This window comes from Rutidosis leptorrhynchoides, chromosome 4, assembly GCF_046630445.1.
Source record: "Rutidosis leptorrhynchoides isolate AG116_Rl617_1_P2 chromosome 4, CSIRO_AGI_Rlap_v1, whole genome shotgun sequence".
NCBI classification, from domain to species: Eukaryota; Viridiplantae; Streptophyta; class Magnoliopsida; order Asterales; family Asteraceae; genus Rutidosis; species Rutidosis leptorrhynchoides.
Genome location: NC_092336.1, coordinates 61,389,907 through 61,406,779, shown reverse-complemented (window position 1 = coordinate 61,406,779; position 16,873 = coordinate 61,389,907). Strand labels below are relative to the sequence as shown.

At 32.2% G+C, this 16,873-nt stretch overlaps 3 protein-coding genes and 1 non-coding gene across 5 annotated transcripts; 2 read left to right on the top strand and 2 right to left on the bottom strand.

Moving 5' to 3' along the window:
• Nucleotides 1-3,835: 3,835 nt before the first annotated feature.
• Nucleotides 3,836-8,824, top strand: LOC139839647 (serine/threonine-protein kinase BSK7-like). 2 transcript variants are annotated; one of them, XM_071829772.1, is made up of 11 exons: nt 3,836-3,986; nt 4,849-5,097; nt 5,530-5,747; nt 5,858-5,993; nt 6,079-6,212; nt 6,342-6,447; nt 6,647-6,732; nt 6,860-7,048; nt 7,334-7,486; nt 7,563-7,676; nt 8,264-8,824. In XM_071829772.1, the coding sequence occupies exons 2-11, from the start codon at nt 5,019-5,021 to the stop codon at nt 8,504-8,506; spliced, it is 1,458 nt and encodes a 485-aa protein (XP_071685873.1). In that variant the 5' UTR covers nt 3,836-3,986; nt 4,849-5,018; the 3' UTR covers nt 8,507-8,824. The 2 variants fall into 2 exon arrangements, with proteins under 2 accessions (XP_071685873.1, XP_071685874.1); XM_071829773.1 differs by having other exon boundaries at nt 3,842-3,986; nt 4,978-5,097.
• A 278-nt stretch (nt 8,825-9,102) lies between these two features.
• Nucleotides 9,103-9,174, bottom strand: TRNAC-GCA (transfer RNA cysteine (anticodon GCA)). Its single transcript has one exon. It is a non-coding gene; the product is annotated as a tRNA-Cys (tRNA).
• A 144-nt stretch (nt 9,175-9,318) lies between these two features.
• On the top strand, nt 9,319-13,609 carry LOC139840299 (anamorsin homolog). The gene is made up of 9 exons (XM_071830562.1): nt 9,319-9,406; nt 9,491-9,555; nt 10,059-10,206; nt 10,817-10,974; nt 11,063-11,164; nt 11,620-11,779; nt 12,584-12,720; nt 13,083-13,157; nt 13,387-13,609. The coding sequence occupies exons 2-9, from the start codon at nt 9,553-9,555 to the stop codon at nt 13,423-13,425; spliced, it is 822 nt and encodes a 273-aa protein (XP_071686663.1). The 5' UTR covers nt 9,319-9,406; nt 9,491-9,552; the 3' UTR covers nt 13,426-13,609.
• A 763-nt stretch (nt 13,610-14,372) lies between these two features.
• LOC139843995 (protein REPRESSOR OF VERNALIZATION 1-like) lies at nt 14,373-16,376 on the bottom strand. Its single transcript, XM_071834193.1, has 3 exons — nt 16,027-16,376; nt 15,462-15,530; nt 14,373-15,011 (listed from the first exon to the last, which is right to left on the bottom strand). The coding sequence occupies exons 1-3, from the start codon at nt 16,303-16,305 to the stop codon at nt 14,631-14,633; spliced, it is 729 nt and encodes a 242-aa protein (XP_071690294.1). The 5' UTR covers nt 16,306-16,376; the 3' UTR covers nt 14,373-14,630.
• Nucleotides 16,377-16,873: the final 497 nt, after the last annotated feature.

Sequence of the window (16,873 nt, the reverse complement as noted above, 5' to 3'; positions counted from 1 at the left end):
GGATAACCAATTTTGTTTCGGTCATAGTTTCTTCGTTACAAGTCCGTTTTCGTTGATTCAACTTGCCATCTCCTTGGATCGAGTCCCTCTTTAAGACTATGAACTGTAAATACCTTAGTTTGTATTCAAAATCACACGGCATAGGTCAAACTTTAGTGAAACTTATGAAGTTAATCATTTTCGTTACAACAAAATCATTTAATGACCATTTTTCTAAAAATACTTATACTTTGAAAAACCAAGTTTTACCTTGTTAAATTAGCATATACATAAGTTATATTACAGGTCTTGAAGTATTTTAAAAGTTAAGTTAGAAGGATCTATTTAGTTTGCAAACAAGTTTGAAAACATTCAAACTATGTTCTTGTTGTTAAACTTGTATACCACAAAATATGATAGCTATATATATATGAATCGAATAAGGTTATGAACATATATTCTACCTCAAGTTCCTTGGATGAAGTTGCTGTAAAAGAGAAGTAAGAAGCTAGAATCAAAAGGGTGATAGAAGTGGATGAAAGTTTGGAAGTAAGTTGGTGTTCTTGGAGGGTTTTCTTGAAGTGTTTTTGTATGGTTTTCTTATGGTGTTTATGTAAGGTTTTTGAAGCTAGATTCTTCAAGGTTTCTTGCTGGATTGTTATGGAGTTCTTAGAGCTTTCAAGTAAGAGAGTTTAAGAGTAATTTGGAAGTGTAAATGGTGATCAAAATTTGGTTATGGGGGAGGGCTATAAAACGTGACCAAGGGGGAGACCAAAACAAAATTCTTACTTGTAATCTTGTGTAATTATTGATGGTAAATGTCAAAAAGGAATTCCCTCTTGATGAGGGCAACAATAGCAGCTGATTAGGTGTGATTTGATGTGTATTTACTATTAGTAAATACGTATAGAAGCTTGGTATGATACGAGTACAAATACTCTAGGTATACGTATGGAAATTTTGTGAAAAATGGAAAGAGGATTCAAATATAGCTATCTTTTGTGAATACACTTACATGGTTTTATGTATTTAAGTCTTTAAAAGTGATTAAATACATTACATATACAATATATGTATAAACATTATATGTCTTAAGTATTTAAGTCAAGTAACGTTACGTATTGTTATCATTTTGAAAACTTAAGTTAGTAGTTTCAAAATATACTTATAACTTGTTGTTATTAATACAAAATGAGATATTAAAACATTTATTAATCATGTTAAATATGTATATATACATATATATACACAAACGTATAATTATCATATATTGTATAGTTCGTGATATCATCGGTCAAACTAGACGGTCAAACGTTGTGTAAAACTCTTTTCGGAAATATAAATCTCGACAATTTGGATTGCTTATCATGTTGGTATGGTTTAATTTATGTAAATATTAATCTTATAAGTATAGAACGATCGAAAAAGTGCGGGTCGTTACAGTATCATTTCGAAGGCTTTCTCTTGGTCAACGAGGCATAATAGCATCCTCATAAGTTTCTCGAGTCAGCATCATCCAAGCTAATCTGTTGTCTCTAGCGCAGTAGTTTTTCGGTCTTACGTAAATGACTCTATATTGTTTACTCTTTGGGCCTTATTGTTTCCTTCACGGAAAATACAGGCGCCTCGTATTGTACTTTTGGCTCGATTCATCGCTTTGACGTGTCGTGTCCCTTTTTATTTAATTCCTGTTTTTTGCCAAAAAAAAAAAGGTTCTCGCGGTTCTCACCTTTTGTGTGGTGATCATATATTATTTGTACTTCAAATAATAAATAATCATATCATGTAATATAAATGAGAGGTGATCCTCGTACAACACTTTCTGATCCATCTACACCTAATTTACTATCATAACCCTAATTATACTTTGAATAATAATATAAGTTTAACTCCCTAGATTAATTTAGGAGTAAAACTATGAATTTATGAGATAAAAATGTAGATGAATCAAAAGGTGACGTGTGAGAATCACCTCCCAATAAATATATAATATAATTATATATTAAAATATAAAATATAAATAAATTATACATTATTTTGTTTATTACTATTCCTTTTTTGAATCACCATATTCATTTGTTGGCTTTTATATACATAAGTATAAAAAAATATAAAAATTATGCACATTGTATAATATAATGCATACCATACCATTATAAATATAGGTTAGTATTAGTAATATATATATATATATATATATATATATATATATATATATATATATATATATATATATATATATATATATATATATATATATATATATATATATATAATTAAACGTTCACGGATAAAAGATATACAATTTAATAAATGTCATTATCTCACAATATTTTCTACTTTTTATTTATTCTTTTGTTTTTACATGTAAAAAATATGTATTTGTATATATATACTAAGTATAGTTTTATGAAAATGAACTATTAATTTAATACATATAAAATAAAATAAGGAAATATAGTACGAATTACTATTATTAAATTGAGACGGATTAATAAATTATTAATTAAATTATAAGTATTTATCTATATATAGTTTCTATTAAAATCTTATAATGATGATATCATTATTAGGCTAATTCCTTTGTTAAGAAAAAATCAAAAATAAAAAGAAAAAAATATAGGTCATTTAGATGATGTCATTAATCCTAAGTATTTTATAATTAGATAAAGTTGTCCTTATAGTAACTAATTACTTAATAACTTAAATAACTTATTACTCCGTACTTTTCTGTTTCAGATATATAAAACTCTAAAATGATAATGTCATCATTTCACTAATTACCCTTTAATTTTCATACTGTTGATGTCATTATTTTATATTAATATTTATATTAATTCTAATTAGAAAAGATACAAAATAAAAACAAATATAAAGCTCTAAAATGATTATGCTATCCTTTCACTAATTACACTTTAATTTTAATAATGATGATGTTTTTATTTTATATTAATATTAATATTAATTCTAATTAAAAAAGATACAAAATAAAAATAAATAAATGCCGATAATATATGAATGCCGATTTGGAAGGCAAAAATAATTAATAAAATATTATTTAATATTTAATACGGTATTATTGGTTTATAAATATATATCTCGGAGCATCTCCGCCATATATTATCACAACTATTTTTCTCAATATGTACAAACATTTACAGCTATTTTTCTTGATCTTCGCCATATTATCCAATAACCTTTTGTTTTCAAAAAGCAGGTACAAACCTTGTCATTGTTAATGTTTTTTCAAAGAATTATTCCCTTTTATGCGTTGTTTGATGATGAAATTTATCACACCTTGAATGTTTTATTATTGTATGTTTGTTAAACAACAAGAATCTGAAAATCGATAACATACGTCATATCATATTGTGACTATTTAAAATGAATGTATATACGTAGTATGATAGAAGAATTAAAAAATAATCATGATTTTTACGAGGTTGAACCAGGTATTTTCAATCTCTCTTTTAATGTTAAATAAGTACCATTTATGATAAGAAAAATAGCAGTTGTAATGACAATTAGAGGAATGTGGTAGGAAAATGAATGTGGTTCATTTATTCTACTAAGTTAACAACGACAAGTTTCTTTGTTGAAATCAGTGGTCCCACAGGTCATTAAACTAAACGAATTTAGTATTTACATTCACTTAATATCTACAGTATATCATTATATTGTTTCTTTTAAACAAACCCGTGGTTCTACGGGTCATTTCACTAGTAATATACGTATTATATATAATGTATACATGTATATTATAAAATTGTATTGTATATTGTATATTATATTATATTTATATTTATATTTATAAAAAACAAACAATATATTTCAAGATTTCCTATTTCAACTCGGTTTCTTTTCTTGATCTCTGATTCATTCATTTCATTCAAGAGAGAGAAAGAAAGATTAAATCTTGAAGAGAGACCATTTTACTCTTTAATTCTTTTTGACCCAAGTGGGTCTATCCATGAATCTGCTGGTGTTCTTGTAATTTCAAGCAAAAGGTTTGTATTCTTTTTTTAATGTTACTGATGTGATATGATTTTTTGGCTATTTTGAACTTGGGTTGTTTTAGTTTGGTGTTAAACTTGAGCTGATTTGGGTTTAAGGTTGAAAGCCCTACTTAGATTATTGAACTTGTAGTTTGTTGAATATTACTGTTTACATGATTTACTTATTGGGTTTACTGCATTTGTTGCTCATAATGAAATAAATAGTATAGATTTGGACAAAGCTTATACCTTTTATATTTTTTTGATCATTTAAATCTGTAATCTGTACGTGCTCTTGAGGTATTTTGAAGTTTAGGAAGTACCCGGGTTTGAAAATCTGAAACCCTAATTAAATTTATGTAATTGCAAGTTACCAATTTCTGCTAACTTCACAAATTTTGTTATAAGGCATTCTACATTTATCAATATTAATGAAACTTGTATGTAAATGCTTCGTTATCTCGTGAACTGTCAATTTAAATTCGTGTTGCTTTGTATGCTGTAAGCAAGATAAACGTTTGGATTATTTAGATCCTTATAGCCTGTTTTGTTTGTGTTCATGAATGTTTTTTCAAATTTGCAGTGTTTCGAAATATGGGCTCGTAACTCGTTCAACAATGAAACCCTTACAAAGTTTCGGTTACTGCAGCCTAATGTTTACTGCTATTTATAGAAATTTGCTAAATGAATGCAAAATAATGTTGTTCCAAAGTGTTTAAAAGTAGAATAACATAATGATTTTTGCAAGGATATGATAACTTAATAGTGTAACTTATAATGTGTACTTATTTTGAGCTTTGGAGCTTTTCAAGAAGTCCGTTATTTAAAAATATTTGCAGTCCGGTCTTATTTGTAATTATGATGCAATTACCAGGTACTTTGATGTTAAATTATGTCGAAACACGGAGTTTTGAGTGACTGAGAAGCTCGATAAATTACTTGTGAAGCTTTATCATATTTATATTTATATATTTATATATATTCAAAAATATTCAATTCAAAGATTTCAAGTAGAATTCAACAACCGGCAGCTACTTTGAAATCATGGGCTGTGAGTTTTCTAGGCTGTGCTCGTGTTGCGATACTGTACAAGATGGAGCGATAGCTCAAGCTGGTAATGTTGGTACGTCAAATTGCTTGTTCATATACGAAAATGTTGTGGTTAGATGACGCCAAAATGGGCAGGTCATATGGGTTGGGTAACATGTTATAATGGGTCCGGGTCAAAACAGCAGTTTTGGGTATAGTCCAGGTTGGGTTACACAAAACTCTTTTTGTCTTTATTTGTAGACATGTTTTGTTAATAATTCACGACAGCTATGTCTGCAAAAGTACAAATATATTATTATATCAAAATAATCTAGTGACCTGTTTTCTGTATAATAAACATATATACTAGGATGCGTTCACTTTTTGCAAGTTTGATCGACGTAGTTGACCTGTTTTTTAGCTCAATTTGTTAGATAATATATATCCCAAATTGACTCAATTGTTCATAAGTGGGTTAATTTGTTATCTCTAAGTGCGGTTAATATGATTTACTGATGTTTTACAGATAATGAGCCGGGTGAGGCAAGTGATTTACCCGTATTTCGCGAATTTTCGGTTGACCAACTCAGGACTGCTACATCTGGTTTTGCGGTTGAAAATATCGTCTCTGAACACGGCGAAAAAGCGCCTAATGTTGTGTACAAAGGGAAATTGGCTAACCAGAGACGCATTGCTGTCAAACGATTCAATAGATCTGCCTGGCCTGATTCGAGGCAGTTTCTGGTAAATAAAATAATACTAAATTATTTACATAAAATTATAAGTATCACATTAAGGAGAAACTGTAAGATAACTAATTGTCGAGATATAAAATTGTTTCTGTACGATGACAGGAAGAAGCAAGAGCGGTTGGTCAGCTTCGAAACCCGAGATTAGCCAATCTGCTTGGTTGTTGCTGTGAAGGTGATGAAAGATTACTTGTTGCTGAGTTTATGCCACATGATACCCTTGCTAAACACCTATTTCATTGTAAGTTAGTAAAAAGATAATTTTTTGAGTAAGTTAAGCATGACATTTTAAGGAATGTAATCAAAAAGTTTCAATCTTGAAACAGGGGAAACACAACCTATGCAATGGGCAATGCGGTTACGGGTGGCTTTATATCTCGCAGAAGCTCTAGAATATTGTACGAACAAAGGACGTGCTCTTTATCATGACCTTAACGCCTATAGAATAGTCTTTGACGAAGTATGATTCTATCCTTTCTTGCTTCAGTTGCTACTTGTACAAGTTGATTTTGTCCGGCTTCATTAATAATTTTATTACAAATAAATACAAGTAATAATTTAACGTGCGTGCTTTCGAAATGTTTTGTAGGATGCAAATCCAAGACTTTCTTGCTTTGGGTTGATGAAGAACAGTAGGGACGGAAAAAGTTACAGTACAAACTTAGCTTTCACCCCTCCCGAATATCTGAGGACTGGTATTTATATCTTTTTCATCTAGTCAAACGAGTAGTAATTATTTTTAAAAATGTAAAAACATTTCTTTTATGGGTAATGAGCTCAGGTTGAAATGGGTAACTTTTTGTTAGGTGTGTTTCTTTTTTTGTAGTTTTTATTGTGTGATATCATGATCTTGAACTCCTGATATTTATTTATTTATTTAATTTTTTTGTGTAGGGAGGGTTACACCAGAAAGTGTTATGTACAGTTTCGGCACCCTTTTACTCGACCTTCTAAGTGGGAAGCATATTCCACCTAGCCATGTATGTGTTGTGCACTTCCAACTTCGAATACATGCGCCATACCAATATGGAAATATATTTAGTTATATTACATATATGTTTGATACATTTTTTATCTGATACTTGAGATATTATGTGAATCCATCAGGCCCTTGATTTGATAAGAGACCGGAATCTTCAAATGCTGACTGACTCTTGCTTGGAAGGTCAATTCTCTAATGATGATGGAACCGAATTAGTACGCTTAGCCTCAAGGTGTTTGCAATATGAGCCCCGTGAGCGGCCAAACCCAAAGTCATTGGTTTCTGCTTTGATTCCTGTACAAAAGGAAACCGAGGTAATTCATGTTATTACATCATTAGATCACATTAACTTTTTCAGCTTACAATGTTTTCACGGTCTACAGTTAGTCTTGGATGCAAGAATTTTTACAGGGTTTAAGTGTATAACCAACCCTAGCATAAAAAAAAAAAAAGAAGAAGACTACATTGGATGCATTAACAGTTGTTTTTATATTATAAATCGCTACAACGGGGTGTAAATATCTTCATTATGAGACTGCTTTTTTATAATTTAAGAAAAAAAGCTAAATTTACTTATATGCCCCTCGTTCTCTATGCAGGTGCCATCTCACGTGTTAATGGGTATGCCACAAGGTGGGTCCACTATGCCTTTAACGCCACTTGGAGAAGCCTGCTTAAGAATGGATTTAACGTTCATACATGGACTTCTCGAGAAGTTGGGTTACAAAGATGATGAGGGTGCTGCAACTGAGGTTTGTTGTTTTTTTGGTTGTATTTTAACTTTTTGAATAAGGGTGTGTTTGACTTTGACTTTTTGATGGCTTGCAGCTTTCTTTTGGTATGTGGACTAATCAGATACACGACACATTGAACTCAAAGAAGAAAGGGGACTCGGCTTTTCGCCATAAAGAGTTCAAAGCTGCAATAGACTTTTATACACAGGTTTGTCGTCTCCTTTGAAAGCTCAGTTTTTTCCTTTAGTCCATATCGTTTTATATCTATGATCATATATACGCCATGAAATAGAAAAATGGGTAAAATCAACTTGTTTTAAACTGTCCGAAAAGTTGCTTTGCATGCTTATTGGCAACCTGTGATAAACATATCATTGATTCGAACCACTTGGGATCCTCTACTTTGTGGACTCGGTTTGATACTATTTGGGCCAAAGTGCACCTGTAGTTTTAGACTCACACGATACACAATCTTATCCTATACTAATATACGAATGTATTCTTGTATGCTAAACCTCTTAGAACCATGTAAAACTTACGAGGTTTTTCCTGTTCGGATTATCCGAGAGGGCGAGTTTTTTTATCTTTGATGTACGCAGCCTATCCGGAACAATCCGTGACCGTTTCCCAAACCATCCCTGGTCACCCCAAGAGTTGAATCTACGACCTCTCACAGTGAGTTTGGGGCCCAACCACTGAGCCATTTTTCTCAGAACCATTGAATTGCCTAAAGTTTTTCTTAATTTTAAGAAAATCTTGATTATCGTTTTTGTATAATGTTGTATTGGTGTGCAGTTCATTGAAGTCGGAACAATGGTCTCGCCAACAGTCTTTGCACGCCGAAGCTTGTCACATTTAATGAGTGATCTGCCACAAGAAGCACTTAACGATGCTGTACAAGCACAAGTGATATCACCTATTTGGCATATCGCATCTTATTTACAAGCTGCTGCTTTATTTGCGTTGGGGAGGGAAAACGAAGCACAAATCGCACTCAGAGAAGGTTCGGTTCTTGAAGAAAAATATAATACCGCTTGATTGTATTTGAGACTGGTATATTCGCCCTTGACGATATACAGAAAATAGGCCAAATGGGGGTTCGGTATGAAAACCGAAACTTGATGATATGCAAGCAGAAAATTACAGTTTGGGCAGAAAAGGGTTTTGATTTGTTTGTTTAATGAAGCATTCTTTGCAATACTTTTTTGGTAATATTGGTTGGTTGATTTGTCTTGAGTTTTACTTAGGGGTGGTGTAATGACATGTTTACCCTTGTTTCAGAAGGGATGTATGCCCTTTTTTTTCTTCTTGTTAATACAAAAATCTTTGGTGGATTGGAACGGATTATTTATTTCAGCTGGTGAACTTCTTCTATGTTTTTTTTTTTCCTTCTCTCTTCTTTTTAGGACAACTTCAACGTTATTATAGTAAAAGCTTTCTAGCAAGAAGCTAGGAAAGAACAAAAATTACAATGGCATAGCTAGTTAAAAGTTTCAATTTACATCTTTTTTACCTCGACCACTATACCAAATAAAAGACATAAAGCAATTGAATCAAAAAGCAAATTCTTCTTAAAAGACAAAGCAAACCATTCCTGAATGATAACTTGTGGTAATATCAAAATAAAGTTAGTAAGGGCCCAACCGGGTTCGAACCGGTGACCTCTTGATCTGCAGTCAAATGCTCTACCACTGAGCTATGGACCCTAATTTGTTTATATCTGCGTTTGTATATTTAAATTATAATTATATTTTGGGTTTTAGGCTACCCTGCGTTAACATGTCGTGAGCACTTGATATACTCCGTATTTTACTACACGTGTTAAGCCCTCCTTAATTCATGCCGCGGTAGCGTACAAATTCAGAAAGTGGTTATCTTTTTCCTCACAAAAACCTCCATTCTTCATCAATCACCGCCGCTATTAATTTTCATTTTCCGGTAACTTTTTCAATTACTTATACTTTATTACTAACCCTATTTAACCTTGGTACTTGGTACTTATATCTACTAATAATCTCACAGATCAGTTATTCTTTTTTCTCCGTACTGCTCAGCTTAACAGAAGCTATTTTAGTTGTGATCTAATGGTGAGCTCCGACTTTAATTCCGTTTATTCTCTTAATTCCTATCCTTTTAAAAGCAATTTATACAATAATTATTCTGTTTTTGTTTGTAATTTTACATTACTATCTTCATCTTTTGAGTTAAAGTAGTTAGGTCATGAAAGCACTAAACCTAGACCTAATGATAACAATTATTGATGTCAAGGAATAAATTACTCTTTGACACCATTGTTTACGATTATAAGTTTTCATTTGCGAATCAGAATTTTTTTTTCTGACTATGGGGTGAATTATGCTACTATTTTGTTCCAAACTATTGTGCTACGATAGTTTGGAGGCAAATATGGAGGCTTTTGGGCAAAATATGGAGACTTTGAGGGCAAATATGGAGGCTTTGGGGTCAAAATATATAAATCCAAAATTTTAGGCCCGAAAATTTCAAGTCCACAGGGGCGAGCGCCCCACTCTGTTTCTGCCCCTGGATACATACAATTCAATTTTATTGACTTGTTTTATCAAATATGTAGGGCACACATGGGGTGGAAGGTACTGTATTAGCACTCATAGAGAATGTTGTGATGCCTCTTCATGAAGTGCTAAATGCTGTAAGAATGATCAAGAATGAAGCAGTTGAAAAGATTAATCCCCTTATTATCACTCAAGCTTCATCACTAAGTACCTTTCTTTCTTCGCTTTTTAGTTAACTTATTGCTTAGTGTTACTAATGGATCTTAGGCCCTGTTTGGTTGGAATAATGTTTTTGGAAGGAATTGAATGTGCCAAAGGAATTGGACTCCGAAGGAATTGGAATTGATAAATTCCATGGAATGGAATGTGAAAAAATGTGTTTTTTTATTGACATAAAATGGAATTGAATTCCATTATATAAAATAACTAAAAAAGTTATACAAAAAATTTTACTTTTCTAATTTTCATTTTTATTTTCAGACTCAGCATTTCCAATTGAATTTTTCATATTCGCGAATCAAAAACGCGCTGCGAAAATGCGTTTCGAAATGTACATAAAATATAAATGTAAATATTTGAGGTTTTTGATCTTTCATAGATCATCTTGAAGGAATGAACATTCCATAGATGAAGGAATCTCAACATGTCAAGGAATTAAATTTCTTCCTAAATATGTCAACCAAACGGAGCGGTTTAAGGAATTCAATTCCAGTTCCATCAAATTCCTTTTCGTGAACCAAACGGGGCCTTATTCTTATAGAGCTTATATTCAATTTACCTATTCCATTTGTCTCATATTTTATGTCATTTATAACAGGTTCTTTGCCAGTGGACCCATCATCTGTGGATTTTATCATAACCATGGGTAGATCAGAAGAGTTTCCGAGTGACAAGTTGTTTCAGGAATTTTCTCGGGTGTTGAAGCCTGGTGGAGATATATTTGTTCACCAAACTTTAAATGCTTCTAAAGCAAATGTAATTTTTTTTCCCTTTATCATAGTGAAATTTCACTTGGGTTTTAATATTGATTATTTTTTTTTTCCAATTATTAACTGTTATGCAGACCACGTCCTCCCTTGAGCGCAAGTTATTAGTTGCAGGATTTTCGGATATTGAGGTTGTTCGGATGGCAGAGGTGCTATCTGAAGGTCTACAGTCCTTTGGGGTAAGTAAAACTTTAAACAAATACATATACAGTAGCTGTGGCAATTGTTGATCTATTTACTAATGGATGGGTCAATTAGATTTAGGTTATTTAACAATTGACACACTAATTATTCCATAACAAAGTTATTTTTGTACAAAAGTTGTTTGGGGGTCAACCAACCCGAGTCGTACCTAAAATATATCTGTTTGACCACTACCTAACCTGACCGGCCACTTATTCCAGCAAGTTTTTGGTTATAACCAACAGTCTTATTTTAGCCCAGAAATATTACATTTTTGATTATTTGGACCACTTCCCTCCGTTATCCAATGTGTGTGTGACATCATGATCCTCTAGACATTAAGCAAATGAGAAGTTATGTTGTTGACACCTTTCTTACACAACGGAGATATGAAATTGTGAAATGGTCAAATGGATATCTTGTAAATGTGTTTGGTTCATCTTGTCAACAGGTAAAGGGAAAGAAGCCTTCTTGGAAGATAGGTTCATCTTTTTCTCTTAAGAAGCCGGTGAAAAGCTTACCAAAAGTAGAGCTTATTGATGATATGGATCTTATTGATGAGGATAGTCTCTTATCTGAAGAAGATTTAAAGAAGCCCAAGCTCCCACCTGGTAGGCCATAAGATTGACTTTTTTTTTTTTGTAGATATTATTAGTTTTTTTTTTTTTAAAGTTAAAAACACACACACACACACATATCACGAATATCCACGAATATTTACACATAGTCCCACCCCAGGATTTGAACCCACAATCTCAAGGTTGATGGGTTACCTCAATATTGTTAAGCCAATGGTCCTTTGGTATATTATTAGATTAACTGGGACGTTCTAAACGAAGATGTTTGCTTGTCAGTGACACTGATATATCTAGATTATACTTTGGCAGTAATAAAGTAGGTAACCTTGTCGACTAACATCAGTATCGTAATCGTAATGTGTCAATTAAAATTATATATCAGTTTATCATGGCCTCTACATTACGCGACCCTCTAGTTATCGATCAAATCAAGTGATGCTATGTACCAATAAATAAATATTGATCATTATTTATAATAATTATTAATTAAATAAATGAAAAAGATGAAATCTTGATTGAAACTATTATGTCAAAAAGACGGAAATGTTGCAATATTCTGATATGGAGGGGTTATGGCTTGATATCCTTATTTACAACGCATTCTTGGTGTAATTCAGATTGTTTATTGTACATACAATACTAATAGTAATTTTAGGATATGGAAAATTTGAACAGGAAATTCTCATTGGTTCAACAATATATCTTAAAGCATTTATAGGTTTTTTTTTTTAATGTGGTTTAAAGCAAATATTATTCTATATATGTATAAAACAGAACATCAAAAGGATAAATTGAGAAAAACCATACTAAATGTTTTTTACATTGTTGTACTTTCAGTTGGAGATTGTGAAGTTGGAAGCACTAGGAAAGCATGCAAGAACTGCGTTTGTGGACGCGCTGAACAAGAGGATAAAGTAGAAAAGTTGGGAGTCACCCTTGACCAGCTTGAAAATCCACAGTCATCATGTGGCAGTGTATGTTCCCCTGTTGCATCATTAATCTAACTTGTTGACTAAAATGATTTAGTGCCGTTTATCTTTAACGTATTAGAAATAAACTTGGTTCGTTTGATCCATTTTTCCCATACCCATTTAAGATATTTTCTGTATATACTTGTTTGACCCGTTGAAAATTAAACACCACTCCAATCGACCGTTTACTAGTAAGTTGATCAAAGCAGCCACTTGTAGTCTTGGTTAAAAACTGGTCCGAGCCTGAACTAGTTAAGCTTAATTAGGCTACATTTGTGAAGTGGATATCGGCCCGGTTAAGTTTTTTGATTATTAGTTATCATTCTTCTGCATCTGATAACATTTGTTTTCTTGTTGAAATGCAGTGCGGTTTAGGTGATGCGTTCAGGTGCAATACATGCCCTTACAAGGGTCTTCCTCCTTTCAAATTAGGCCAGAAGGTAAGTGTTTCTTTTGTATTTCAAAACCCTAAGAGGATGACATGATATCCTCAATTTTTTTTTTAATTTTTTTTCCGACAAATATTTAAATCTACCTTTGAACCATAATAACAAAGAGGATGGAAAGACTTTGTAACTTGTAACATCATCCACCCTTTCAACTATAAATTTGTATTCTTTTCATCATGCTTTGTAGTAAGCAATATGACAACTTGATATAATTTTGCAGGTGACATTATCTGATAATTTTCTTGCTGCGGACATTTAAGAGCCATAAGGGAAGCATACTTGAGAGATCACATGTGGGTTTGGCAAATTTTCCGGCAATGGTAAGAAACATCTAGTTATACTTTGTAAGTTTGTATTTTTTGAAAGACAGTTGAGTCGTACGCAAGTTCTTTTCCCTTGTAGACTTGATTCACTGTATTTTAAGAAGATTGAACTTTTCATAATGTTTTGATCTTAAACTTTGCATAGAATGTTTAGAATCTTTATGGAAACAATAGGAAGGCAAACATGCAAAATTACTTTCTAACAAGAAAATTATGAGACTTGGATTGACCAAATTTGATATGTTACAACGCATTGGTTGTATAAGATTTCAAAATGTGTATGTTTAGAACTCAGTTAAAATGTTTGATCTAATAAAAAGTATTATAGGCCAAATCAAGCCCATTGAGTAATTGGTGGATTACTACATTTTCATCAAAGTCAATTCGACTTTGTTTTTTTTAGTGTGTGTATTAGAGTGCTTCCAACTATGACAAATTTCCTCACAAGGACTAGCTCCCACATATACACTTTTTCACCCGGGCTCTTTCTCACCAGGATTAAACATTCTCAACCATGTCATACTTTTTCAATTAAATTTGACCCACTATATTAATTAATTATTGCGTGGTACAAATATATCAACTAAATATACAAGTGTTTCTTCCCATTTGTTAGTGCTACTAGTTGCTTGAGAAAGAAAGGAAAAAGGGTGAAGAGCTGGGCTCTGATGAAGTTAATAGAATGAACATTCATCCATTAATACTATGTAACTATGGTTCATGAAGTCATCTCATGCGATTGTAAACTGACCATGGGATAAGTTTTTAAATGGGTCTATCTTTAAAACTAACTAGTCAAAAGTCAAAACTAACTAGACTGTAACGTGAAATGTTTCTGTAACTATGCTTATAAAATAATCATCTGACCAGATTAAGCATGTGCATACTTGGGTATATTGTTTAAACCATACAGCCATTTCGGTTCCATGCTTCACTCTGCTTTTTAGTTTCGCACTTTACTCATTTTAACATTGATCTGTTAAACCAAACTTCTAAGAACAAGATCCAATAATCCAAATTGAGCTATATGTGCCAATAATCATCCTAATAAATAGATGGGATACTACATACGATAACCAATTTTTTTAAATAGGAAATATAACTTCTAAATCAGAGGTTCCTTTCGAATGGAACTGCTTTCTTAGCTTCTGATCCATTCTTTCCAATTCGGAATCCGATCAAATGTTTTCTTTATGAGAACATCAATTTCATTTCGTTGAGAAGCTGCATAATTTGTGTCCAATAGCCCACTGAGTTTCTTAGATGTCAAATTGTAGACGTTTCGGACAATGAAACCGGGATGTTCTTTAGCACTTGGGATCTTCTTGTCAGGTGGAACAAAATGTACCACACATTTGTGCATGACAGCATCAGCTGGAAACTCATCCTTATCAAAACTATAGAAAAGTTCTCTTGCTTCACTTGTTTTCCAGTTTTCCCCATTTTCCTTTTCTGCTAGCTCCGGCCGATAAAACGTCTGCCCAATTACAGTAACATTCCCATCTTGCGTTGCAGTTATATCCTGTTACACATAAACGTATACAATGTGCATAAGTTTAGTTATGGTTCAGGTTGGCCTAATTACTTTTTGTCTCTAAATTTTTTAAAAGAGCCTAGTAACAATTAGCATGTTAAACATTTTTACAAAACTCATATCATTTCAACATTTCAATCACCTACATTATTTAGTTAAAAAGGAATAAGGGGAGCTGTATACTTCATCAATTTTGACCCATTAGAGATGGTAGATAACCTAAATCGACTCAATTATAAGTAAATGGACTGGATTTAAAAATTGCAACTTGATGATCACCACATTAACGCAAAATAAACTGGCGGCAATACCAGAATTTCATAAATATTCAGATTCAGATAGTTTTACATCAGCCCAGACTGATTCCCAGGTACCAATATATCTGTGTATTTCTGGAAATAAATATTAAGAAAATATATGTCGAATGATAGTGAGAACCTTAATTATAACCACGGAGGGCTTGACGTTGAAGCTACTCCCTTGAGGACTCACTAGCACAGTATCCTCCTGCAAGCTCAACAAAGTGAGAAATTGATTAAATATCGTTGATTTTAATTTTTCAAATATTCTAAAAATAGTGGGAGTACAATTTTACTTTGAAGATTAAAAACATACAACAATACATTTCATATAGTTATGTTCAGCAAATCAAACTAGCACCACAAATATTTCCATTCACAATATTCATGGAAGTTCAAATTCAAAGTTTAATAAACATTAAAATTATAAACATAGCTTTTAATTCACATAATGAAGTGATATGAAATGTTCAAAAGTGCATATGAATAAAATATGAGCTAAATTTGTGACTTTCAACCTTATTTTGTTTCTCATTTGAACCATTCATTTATGAATTGATTGAATTCACCCAAAAATTCCTAAATTTAGTGTGGTTCTAATTTATACATTCTCAGATAATGAAAGATATAATTAATTAATTATTAATTATTAATTAGTAAGAAATAAATAAAAGAAAAGAAAAAAAAGGGTAAAAATGAGTTACGAGGTTGTAAGAAATGGCATCAGCTTGAAACCCTGTGAAATGATTCTTTATGAATTGTCCTTCACCAGAAACCCTAACTACAATTCCAATCGGTTTCACATCGATTTCAATGTCTTCTTCTTCGATTTCATCGTCGGATTTGGGTAGGTTTTCTTCGTCGTCGTCGATAACAATCCATTTCCGTTTATTCATCGAATCCTTAGCTTCGGATGTTGGTAAAGAGTCGCCATTGTTGCCGGAGAACAGAGACTGATTGGGGGGCATCGTCGCCGGAGACATGTGTGATGGGGATTGGGGAGGAACCGTTGGTGTGAAATGTTATCTTGCCATTTCAGGGTAAAGTTTAAGGGCGTGTTTGGGTGACGAGATTGTTGAGCTTATGCAGCTTATAGGAGTTTAAGCTTATGATTTTAATAAGCTTTAAGTCATAAGCTTCGTTTGGTAGAGAAAAAAAGTAGAGCTTATGAAAATCATAAGTTCTGAAAAAATAAGCTACTTTTAGTAGCTTATGAAAAAAAAAAGTAGAGCTTATAAACTAAAAAATAAGCTCCAGCTAGTTTATCAAACACTTATAAAAAATAATAAGCTCCAGCTACCAGCTTAAAAAATAAGCTTCAGCTCCAGCTCTATCTCAGAAGCTCCAGCTCCAGCTACAAGCTCCAGCTACTTTCATCCAAACACACCCTAACTCTGAAATATTCTTTTCTAAGCTTAATATACTTGGTAGTAAGTACTTGAGTTTGTAAACTTCAAGAGTAAACTATAAATATATTCTTTTTAACGTCGAATTATCTTATTTTAGTTTTTTTTTTTTTTTTTTTTTAACAAAGACTATCCAGAAACTAGC